Here is a 12280-nt window from a genome sequence, read left to right as displayed (position 1 = left end):
TATATATATATATATATACACACACACACACACACACACACACACACACACACACACACACACACACACAACTTTGCAATATATTATAAAGGTTCCAGAGGAATTTTCCAATAAATTAACGTATTAGAAAAGCATTTTAGGAGAATAGTCATGTTAACCTATGGTAATAAAAGAAATATCTATTTTGAAGGAAACAATGCTGATCACTTATACTTACCAGCAATTTTGGTTCTTCCATTCCGTTGTTCACCATCTATTTCTGGGGACTTTTTGGCCATCTTATGAAGAATAGATGCCCTTTCTTTGAACCTTCCTACAAAATATACACATCTTTGTTAAAGCATACTTATTTCTCAGCTAATGCCTCACTTTTTATTCATTTAGTGATAGCATGTCATTCTGGCTTCTGCTAACTTGGCCTGATCCCTACTCCAAACTTTTCCCAGCAGAAAGAATAAGTACTTTGTTTCAAAATATGAAATAGACTTAGGCTTTCCTATTATCCTAAACTAGATGGGTAATTCAAACATAATTGTAGAGAATAAGCACTGAAGAATAGCTACTAATCTTAGTGTTTGTAGAGGAAGGCAGAAGACAAACATTGTTTTGGTTCTGTTTTTTTACATGCCTGGGTTACAGATTACTTACTTATTTCCTTCCTGATAAATCAAAATCCCTGATTTTCATATTAATCTAGAAAAATTAATGGTTTATTACATCAGAAGCAATAAAGCATTGAATAGGAGATGATAAGCATGTATCTGAAAGCTTAGATACAACCTCACTATGAAATAACAATATTTAAGAAATGTAATAGTCACCAATACAATTGTTTTTCTCAGGTAGGACACTGGCACATATATATCCTTTCAAAAGAACTGCTATTATGATAGAATTAATCTTTTAGAGTTATATTTCAGAGTTATTATTACACTGTTTTTCACAAAACAACATATTTAGTTTAGCTAACACAATTTGAAAATATCAGCATTTAAATAAAGGTAATACAAAAAGATACACAATATTTCACAGGGTACACAAATATTACCCTTCAAGAAAAGAAAGGCTATTTAAATAGTTATTTCAAAGAAAAATGCTGAAGACAGAAATAGGTAGTCTGGTCATTCCTTTCATTTAACATATAAATGGAAAAGTCAAACCTAAAATAATAACATCAAATTCTCAAATAACATACATTTGCATCAGTAGTGAAGAATGCAGAAAGCAAAAATGTAAATTTACTGTCCTGGAACTTGAACAATCTCATTATGTGGTTTGCTGTATAATGGTGCAATACTGCAGGTACTGTTCCTGCCATCATTAGAGCTGAGTGATAGTGGCAGACTGTCATTACACTTATGCTTCGAGACATGATATGATATCACATGTAATTCCATGTTAACCTTTCAGTGGTCCATATTAGAAGTCTAGAACTAGGAAAATACAAAATCAGATGGTGTTTATCTGAGATGAATATGTCTATCCCTTGAGGAATTTGTCCGGAAATCGAATATCTTTGCTTCCTTCATCTGGTTCAGCTATTGTTGTTCAAAGAGCTATCAGCCCAGTTAACATTAGAATATCATAACTAACAAACATTTTTTAAACACACACTTATCTGGTTCATAGAGGAAAGATTTACATGATTTGAAAAGAAATCGGAGTTCTAACAAGGTCAGGGAAGTTTAAGCAGCTGAGACCAAAATGATAGGGACAGTAAAGGGAAATTGGAAGGTGGGGAAAAGTTTAAATAATTTTCTCTCTCTCCTGCTCAGATTCTTTTGTATATCTGCCATCTTCATTGTACTTCCTTAAAATTGTAAGAAAAACATATTCAGGTGGGATAGACAGGAGAACAGCAACACTCATCTCTCTTCAATACCTTTTATATATCAGAGAAATATGATATTGTTTTGCAAATACACGGAAAAGGTCAGAGACTCCTGGATAAGCAGTGATGCAACATAAACACCATAAAAGCCGAATGGCCCTTCAACAAAGAAATATAGCAGAATTAAAAATGAGTTTTAAAAGCTGCATCTCCCCTTCTGCTGCCTGTGGAATTACAAAAGGGCTGGGCTTAGGAAAACAAATTACTAAATTAAATCAATTTGATGCTGCTCAATTTCTCTCTATTTCATATGATTTTGCAAAACTGTTGTCCTAAAATACAGATGTGTTAAGGCAAATATCATACGCGACTCAGATGTTGTCCTTTCGTTCAATGAAGATTTTCTGAATAACAAACGACAGTTCAGCATTTAATAATTATACAATCTAATGTATATTAAAGATAAAAATAAAGGAAAAATACTCTTCTTGAAGTTCAAATTGAGCTTGAATTTCAGTACAGAAAGAACAGAGAGTATTTCTGGTGTACTTTTTGTCACTTAGTCATATGCTGTTAAACGGATGTTCACTTGTTTAAATACAGCAACACAATTCTACAGTAAGACTTGAACCTATTTCCACTTTAGTGACATGACTACAATGCCTAGCACTAGTGAGATTGAGTGCTTTTCATTTTCTAAAATGTCTGTGATGACCTTTATACACTAATTCTTCTGATGTTCAATTCTTATGCACCTACTATAGAAAATGCAGCAGAGCAACCTATTCATGCATTCATGTGTTCTCCTAAATGCATGAAATTTAATAATGTTTTCTCATATGTAGAAGGCGGAAATTTTATAGGAAATTTGGCAAAAACACTAATATTTACAAATATCTATTTGTGGAACTAAAAAGGTCAATTTTTAACTTTTTAATATAAAAAACAATAACCACAATGAACAATTTCCCTAAATGTTAATAAAAGTAAATACGCTTATTTGAAGAATGCAGGGTTTAAAATATGTATAGGATTTATCTATCAAACATTTATCAATATTATATAAGTGCTCTTAATAATATGTTGATCGTATATGCTGCACGAAAATAAAATTAAAAATGCAAGTTAGTAAAAAATATTAAAGGTTAAAAATGTTAAAATGGTAACACATCACATTATGACATTGATGTCATGCAGAGAGGAACTGAAAGGAAAAAAATAACCATGATAGGTTTTTTTATATAAAAATAAATAAAAAGGCTGACACAAAAAATCTAAAATATTTCTTACCTTCTTCAGTCATTGTGTCATAATATTTTAGCTTTCCATATGATCCAAGCTCTACAACATTATAGTAAAAGACAACAGAGATAAGGAACTCTCAGACATTGAAGGAAATTGACATGCTTTCATACATTCTTAATCAATTCCATAGCAGTAACTTTTCCATAGAGTAGATTTCAAGTTGTTGAAATCCAAAATTGTTTTTCCAGAATTTTAAAAAAAATAATTAAATATTATTCCATAATAAGCATGTTGTGCAAAGTGCTTTAAACACAACTGAACATGCAAGCAGAACAAATTTTTTTCCTCAGTCCTACAAACTGCAATTTGTATTTTCTTATTATATCGTTAAGTATAATGAAAAAGTGTTAGATTTTGTCTCTGTAAGATGGCCCCGTCTCTTTAGGATAATTTAGATGTAAATGTAGATGACTGAAATTAACTATTAATTAAACTATTTAAAAAAATATTATTTAAAAGTTTCTGAACCAAAAACCTGTCTTTTCAGAGACATGAGGAACCACAGAAATAGCATTCATGTTACTGAATTAATGTATAAATAGCAATAGCACTGAGACTTATATACCACTTCACAGTGCTTTACTGCCCTCTCTAAGCGGTCTACAGAGTCAGCATATTGTGCTCCCAAAACAATCTGGGTCCTCATTTTACCAACCTCGGAAGGATGGACGGCTGAGTCAACCTTGAGCCAGTGAGAATTGAATTGCTGGTAGCTGGCAGTCAGCAGAAGTAGCCTGCAGTACTGCCTTCTAACCACTGCGCCACCATGGCTCATATATATTGTAGGATTGTTAAAGAGTTTTGCATATTTCTATAATTAATGTGTAGGTAAAATTCTCAAGATCTTCAACTGTGCGCTTATGAAACTTTTACTCATTAGAATTTCACTTAAGAAATGAAAATGTAAACAATTCACTACTTTTTTGCAATATCAGAACAACATTTTTTTCTTTAACCAAACTATATGATTTTTTTTTATAAGAGTAAACAATTAGCTTTAATGGTTTTTTAAACTGTAATGATTTATGACAGAATGATTGAAGATCAATTAAGACATTAAATAACCAGAAAAAAAGGAATAAAAAGAATAAGGTAAATAAAATAAGAAAGGATATACATAAAGAACATTTAATTAATATAATTAATATCATTAACTCATATATTACATCTTATTACATAATAGAATTCTTATAAAGACTGTCTAAATAGCTGGACAATAATAAAACATGTTTCAATATCATAATTCAGATGTTCATAGAGAGAAGGATTCTGTTCATAAGCTAATGTAGGATTGTACTATTTAACTTCCCTCAGCCTCATCTTCTTCCTGTTTTGTTAAGATCTAATAGAACAATGGCATCAGAAGAGTAAATGACCTCTTCCCAAAATTCACTTTTCCCAAATGAACTGTCAGCTCAAATATAAAAGAAAGAAATGTTGATTAGATTCCCATTGTGTGTTCCCCTCACCAGATCTCATAGAGAAGGCATGTTCTGGGTCCCTTCTATTAAATAATGCCAGCCTGTTGAACCATACTGGTCTTCTCAGTGCCAGTGCCTGCCCTATGGAACAGTATTCCCTCAAAAATATGGATGGCCGTAAACCTGTTAGCCTTTTTAAGACAGTGAAGTCCTGGTTGTTTTCCCCAGGCACTGGAATCAAATGGAAAAATGAGTTCTCCTGTTTTAGAAATGTTTTTCCCCCTCTGAGCAATGTAAATTGCTTATCCTTGGATCTTGGGGGAATATATGTTGCGGGTTTCTGTGCTAGTCATCCTTGTAAGACATACAGAGTTACTTGTGTGAGATGTGTGGCTATATGAAACATATTCATAAAAAGTTAAATACATAAAAATAAAGTAAGGCCTCTGGAAGATAGGACCTAGGAAAAAAATAATACATCAGTAGTAACTTAATTTAGGGCCATAGCCTTTCTCCAACTCAATGAGCTATTGTCTATATATTGCTACCCTCATTATCCTCATCATGCATCATCATACATGTTCAATTCATTTAAGATTAAATATTCAATAAATTATTCTACTGAATTGATCAGTGTATATTGTAATTTTCAGAAGTCTATATAACAGGGTTATAACCCTGCCCCTCTTTTGGTTGGCCACCGCTGCCTTCAGTACCATAATAAATAACTTGTGCTTCAATGAAAGACTGTACATCTGATTCCCAATATTAAAGAATTCTATGGAGAAATTTCCTTTCCTAATCACCTGTGATTTTCTGCAAAAATAATTTGGTATCAATAGCTGATTCATTTACATATTCATCCTCACTCTCAATAATTCTATTTACTTCTGTTTCCTCTGATTATTTTAAAAAGACCATAGTAACCTTAGGCAGAATTTCATAATCAAAATTACATTTTAAAGAATTAGCTTGATTTCTTTATGAATTACATATTCATAAAGTGTATACAATTGGGCCTCTGGTGGCTCTACAGACTAATGCAGTCTGTTATTAACAGAGCTGCCTGCAATTACTGCAAGTTCAAGTCCCACCAGGCCCAAGGTTGACTCAGCCTTCCATCCTTTATAAGGTAGGTAAAATGAGGACCCAGATTGTTGGGGGCAATAAAAGTTGACTTTGTATATAATATACAAATGGATGAAACTATTGCTTAACACAATGTAAGCCGCCCTGAGTCTTTGGAGAAGGGCGGGATATAAATTCAAAAATAAAAAAATAAAAAAATTGAATGCTAGTTTTATAATTCAGCAGTTATTCCATTTGATCCATGTATTATTAAACTATATTCAGTGCTTGTAACTATTTCTCAGTAGTAAATATGCCCATTTCTGAATATGTACTGTATATTCTAGGAGCACCTGAAGGAAATACACTTTCCTTTTTTTCCTAACTAGCTTGCAATTCAAACTGAGCAATCTTTCTGCTTTCTTGCTTTACTTTTTGGCTGTCTCCTCCTGGCTCACTATGGCTATGAAAAGATTTCTTCAATGGTGGGTTTCTACCGGTATGCACTGGTTTGGGAGAACCGTTAGCGGTAATTTTGCCTGGGTCGCTGAACCGGTACTGACTGGTTGCTGGCCATACCCCTGAACTGATAGCCTGATCACCTCTCACTTGCCCTGCCTGCCCACCCAACTGCCGGGAAGTGGCTGGCAAAGAGCTGGTGGCTGGGAGGCTTCTCACAGTCGCATCGAAAAAGAAAAAGCCACTGCAGGTCGCCGAAAAAGTTGCTGCCGTCACATCTCATTGCCTGCTGCGTTGCGCTTAGACTGACGCATCCCATTGCCTGCTGCGTCAGTCCGAGCGTAACGCAGCAGGTAATGGGATGCGCGTGCGCGGCCTGCACAAAGAACAGGATGGTGATGGCAGTGGCTTTTTCAGTGACTTCTAATAGTTTTCGGCAGGCTGGGAGGGTTTTTCTTTTTAAAAATTCAAAAAATTTTCCTACCTTTTTCTGTGGGCATGGCTAGGTGGGGTGGTCATGTGACTGGTTGTGGTCGTGAGTGATGTCAAGTTGGCCATGCCTACTCAGTCACATGACCAAGCCATGCCCACCAAGCAAGCCACACCCATAGAACCAGTAGTAAATTTTGATTTCTGTGATCTCAAACCCCCCCCCCGTCTTTACAAACGTGGAGGAGATTCTAACACAGGAAGAGGCAATTCCCCCGGAGCCATGGATTACCAAAAAAAAACAAACGACAAAAGCGGCAAAAGAGAGGTAAATGGGCTGGGATCTTAAACAGATTAAGAATGAGTAGCAATAAAACTCCTCTGCCTTCAATTTTCCTAACAAATGTACGTTCACTTGCAAATAAGATGGATGAAATACTCCTCTTAAACAAATACAATTCTGATTTTCACAATTCAGCAGTCCTATGCTTCTCTGAAACCTGGTTAAATGAATCAATTGATGATAGCAGCCTGCAAATTCCAGGGTTTCAGACTGAACAATTAGACAGAATTACAGAAACATCTGGTAAAGCAATAAAGCACTGCACACCAGAACAACTAGACACAAGAACAATGTTTTCTCGAAGGCCATCACACTGCTAAACAAATAATTCCCTCAACACTGTCGAACTATTTACTAAATCTGCACCACTATTAATCTTCTCATCGTTCCCATCAGTAATCTCTTTCCACTTATGACTGTGACTGTAACTTTGCTGCTGGTAATCCTGATGATTTATATTGATATTGATTGTTCCTGATTGCTTATTTATACCCTATGATTATCATTAAGTGTTGTATCATTAAGTGTTAAATTTGTACCCTATGACCATCATTTGTGTGGTAAATGTTGTACCTTGATGAAGGTATCTTTTCTTTTGTGTACACTGAGAGCATATGCACCAAGACAAATTCCTTGTGTGTCCAATCACACTTGGCCAATAAAAATTCAATTCTATTCTATTCTATTCTATTCTATTCTATTCTATTCTATTCTAAACCCATCACTGGACTTCTTCCTTACTTTATGTGTTCAATATCGAGAATCCTTGAAGGAAGTCTTTTCCTCTTATCTCTTTCTACATACAGTATTTTATTCCTTGTGTCTTTTTCATCCCCTGCACTACAGCCTTTAGATGGGAAGAGGGAATAAGAGTGGCTGTCAGACAATGTGTTCTGATCTGCTTTTGACAGGCCAACAACTACTTGAAAAATGAAGTTTCATTTATGCTTCTGCTTGCCTGGTGACAAGGGACTTTAGATGAACTTATTAAAGGGGTAGATTGGCTCCATTGGAAAGCTGTCCCTCCCTATCTTAATAGCAATAGAACTTATATACCGCTTCACAGTGCTTTACAATCCTCTGTCAGCATTCCAGAAAACCCTCCTTGCAGAAAAGACTCCGAGGCAAATACCCTCTCTAAGTGGTTTACAGAGTCAGCATATTGCCCAATCTGGGTTCTCATTCTACCAACCTCGGAAAAATGGAGTCAGCCTTGAGTTGGTGAGATTTGAAGTGTCAAACTGCAGGCAGCCGGCAGGCGGCAGAAATAGCCTGCAGTACTGCATTCTAACCACTGCACCACCACAGCTCTTAAGCTAAAAGATGTCTTACATTTGAGCAGGCTCACTCTTTCTTCTTCATTTTATGTATCGCTTCAAATGACATGTTTCCTTTTCTCACTAAAATGACTGAATCAGTTAACCCACAAAGTAAAATCCTGTCCTAAGTTAGGACAGGATTTTACTTTGTGGGTTAACTTATCTTAGTATTAACTAGAAGTTAGCCAAAAGGGGTGCAGTTAAAATAATGCATGAATGCAAATAAATGAATAGATTTGAATTATTGGTCAGGTTTTTATTAGAATCTATGACACAACTCAAAAATATTATGTTGGGGTACATTACTTATTATTATGTAGTAACATATTTGTTAATGACATCAGCACAGTATCTAAAACAGAGATGGAATCCAGAACATCTGCAAAATGCATTAAAATATCTGTTTTCATTTCTTGCTCAGTTGAAATGACAGCAACCTGAGATAAAGATGCAATCTTAATTTTAGAAAGATAGCTTGGTTTAAATTCTTATCCAGGATGTTTTAAAAAAAAACCCTGGTAAATGAGGAAAATATCAAATCTAGGATGGCTAAAAATAAATGTCTGTGAAACAGAATGTTGCAATTATTAAAAGAACTACTATAAAGTAAACATTTACAGGAAGATAAAAGCTACCCAGAAAGTCTAAAATACATATAATAAACCAAAAGTATATAAAGTACAATAATTGAAATCCAAGATGATTCTAAAAAGAAAAAGGATTATATGCCCAAAACATTTAAGGAAAGTATGTTAGATAACCAGCATTATTTTGTAAACATTTTATTCCATTAATAGTAGGGACACAAATAAAATTCTAAAATAGAATTCATATTAACAAATAAAAAAGAATGGAGAATTAAACATTAAAGCAATATGAACATTGCTTTTTCAGTCCATTATCAGTACTGCTAATGAGTCTAATGATATTAATTTAAGACTAAAATCAGTATACTATCATGAAGTAGTTTATATATTTCATTTAAAATTCTGATACGACAGATAAATATCCACCTCTCAAACTAAGCAAAAGCAATTACTGGATTGGATTCAAATCTGCTAGCTGCCCTGTGAATAGAAAACGCCAGAATTTCTAGAGAGACAATTCGTTAAGACAGTGTGATTAGGATGATGTTACTACCAATTCCTTCTTTCCCTCCTGGTACCCAACATCAACTCTCCCTTTACAGCATCTTTCATGGCTAGTGCATGAAGGAAGAAATTGGTAAAAATGTCACATCGCTCTATCAAACACCATTAAGTCCATAATTCATCCCACTGTAATTAAATTCTATGTAAGCAGAATGGAGCAAGCAGATTTGTATCTTATTTGTGCATTACAATTATTGATCAATATTTGTAATGCACAAATAAAACAAATTCAACTTTTTGCTCAGTGGAGTATAATATAAATTTCAAAAATAAATGTTGAAGATGACCAGGTGGAGCCCAAAGGTGGAGTCATACATGTCATCAGTTTGGAATACTTATGCAGCCACAAGAGGACCAAAGTCAAGGCCCCTGTGAATTCCATTGACTCTTATCTAGTGCCAATTTGCCTTATTCTTGTGTATAGGTAATATGTAATGAACATGAATTCAACTCCTCTGCTTACTTGTGCCCAACAATAAAGTTTCATTCAAATTATTTTATAATAGTAATGGTAAGTACATGGTAATTAACAGAAACTTTGGAGTTGCAACTTAAAGTAGATACTTATTTTTGATGTGCTCTGTTGAAATTTATGAATCATTAAAAGCAACTTCATGGGGTTGTTGTTTTTTAAAGTCTCAGGATGTTCAATATACCTTTCCTTAAAGTCGCGGTTTTTACTAAATATCATTCCACATTCATGGCATTCAGTATTAGTTCTTCATACAATGAAAATTAATTAACAACTACCGTAGATTAAATGAGAGAGGACAAGAAATAGACTACTCAGAAAAACAAAAATGGTTCCCATTATGAAATGTAAAAAGATGTTACTTTCCTAGAATTACTTTCTTAGCGTAGAAAGATGTGAGCAAGGATTCAACTTATAGAATAGAATGCACACAGAATGAGGTGTTGGTCAAAATATAATTTATTAATATGTTATAGGATCTTGTAATAAAATATGACAATACATTGCTGTACAAATGAAAATGTGCACTAATATTGTGTAAAAACAATGAATTTAATCCAAACCAAAATGAATGCAGCCGGCACAGAATAATCTCCCATGAGGATAAATGAGCACAGATTTACTTCCTCCTTTCTCTCTAATTAATCAAAGAATTAGAACTCTGCAGCTGACATGACTTGGCAAAAGAAGTATGTCAGACAAAATGAGAACTTGTTCTCCTTTTGTCCTCCTCTAAACAAGATCCTTCTTTTATATGGCATAATGGGAGATGACGTTATAGTTCCACTATAAAAAAAGAACACACACACACACACACACACCCCAATATATATATATATATATATATGTGTGTGTGTGTGTGTGTGTGTGTGTGTGTGTGTGTGTGTGTGTGTGTGTGTGTGTGTGTGTGTGTGTGTGTGTGTGTGTGTGTTCACGAAGTCCCATTCGTCATCTTCAGGCTTCAGCTTCATGCTTCTGGGAGCAATGTGTGATTGCAGCTGTTCACAATGTGTGAAACAGCTGCAATCACACATTGCTCCCAGAAGCACGAAGCTGAAGCCTGAAGATGACGAATGAGACTTCGTTGAAACGTCGCCAAGACACTTCCAATTTTACGCGGGAGAAAACCCGAATAACCAAAGACCTATATACAAACACCTACGAAAACCTCAGAAAACAAATATATATATATATTTATTTATTTATTTATTCAAATTTGTATACCGCCCTATCTCCCGAAGGACTCAGGGCGGTTCACAGGCACATAAAACATTTATATACAATTAAAATAACTATTAAAAAACTTATTCTATTGCCAAATATTAAAAATATAAATATAAATCTTAAAACCAAATTTAAACCCCTGTAAATTTAAAAATCTATAAATTTAAAATCTAAATTTAAAAACTAAAATCTAAGCCAGTCCTGCGCAGATGAATAAATGCGTCTTAAGCTCGCGACGGAAGGTTCGGAGGTCCGGAAGTTGACGGAGTCCTGGGGGGAGTTCGTTCCAGAGGGTGGGAGCCCCACAGAGAAGGCCCTTCCTGGGCGCCGCCAGACGACACTGTCTAGCTGACGGCACCCTGAGGAGTCCCTCTGTGAGAGCGCACAGGTCGGTGAGAGGTATTCGGTAGCAGTAGGCGGTCCCAGAGATAACCCGGCCCTATGCCATGGAGCGCTTTAAAGGTGGTTACCAACACCTTGAAGCGCACCCGAAGGCCACAGGTAGCCAGTGCAGTCTGCGAGGATAGGTGTCATACGGGAGCCACGAGGGGCTCCCTCTATAACCCGCGCAGCCGCATTCTGAACTAACTGCAGCCTCCGGATGCCCTTCAAGGGGAGCCCCATGTAGAGAGCATTGCAGTAATCCAGGCGAGACGTCACGAGGGCGTGAGTGACCGTGCATAGGGCATCCCGGTCTAGAAAGGGGCGCAACTGGCGCACCAGGCGAACCTGGTAAAAAGCTCTCCTGGAGACGGCTGTCAAATGATCTTCCAAAGACAGCCGTTCATCCAGGAGGACGCCCAAGTTGCGCACCCCCTCCATCGGGGCCAATGACTGCTTCAACAGTCAGCCGAGGACTCAGCTGACTGTACCGGGATGCCGCATCCACAGCCACTCTGTCTTGGAGGGATTGAGCTTGAGCCTGTTTCTCCCCATCCACACCCCTACGCCCTCGAAGCACCGGGAGAACACTTCGATAGCTTCGCTGGGGTGGCCCGTGTGAAAAGTACAGCTGGGTGCCATCAGCGTACAGCTGGTACCTCACACCGAAGCCACTGATGATCTCACCCAGCGGCTTCATATAGATGTTGAACAAAAGGGGCGAGAGGATCGACCCCTGCGGCACCCCACAAGTGAGGCGCCGCGGAGCCGACCTCTGCCCCCCCGTCAACACCGTCTGCGACCGATCGGAGAGATAGGAGGAGGACCACCGATAAACGGTGTCTCCCACTGCCAATCCAATCAATCGGCGCAGCAG

General features: G+C 36.5%; 1 protein-coding gene across 2 annotated transcripts in view; it reads right to left on the bottom strand.

Annotated features, from left to right (window-relative positions):
* Positions 1–12280, bottom strand: part of SLC24A2 (solute carrier family 24 member 2) — an 81567-nt gene that overhangs the window by 32472 nt on the left and 36815 nt on the right. For both annotated transcript variants that reach the window (XM_058169865.1, XM_058169866.1), the window contains 2 exons: positions 3122–3172; positions 218–313 (listed from right to left, as the gene is read on the bottom strand). In XM_058169865.1, coding sequence (XP_058025848.1) covers positions 218–313; positions 3122–3172 — 147 coding nt within the window. The remainder of the gene's footprint in view (positions 1–217; positions 314–3121; positions 3173–12280) is intronic.

The sequence above is a fragment of the Ahaetulla prasina genome, chromosome 2, assembly GCF_028640845.1.
Source record: "Ahaetulla prasina isolate Xishuangbanna chromosome 2, ASM2864084v1, whole genome shotgun sequence".
Taxonomy (NCBI): domain Eukaryota; kingdom Metazoa; phylum Chordata; class Lepidosauria; order Squamata; family Colubridae; genus Ahaetulla; species Ahaetulla prasina.
This window is presented reverse-complemented; position numbering and strand designations above follow the sequence as displayed.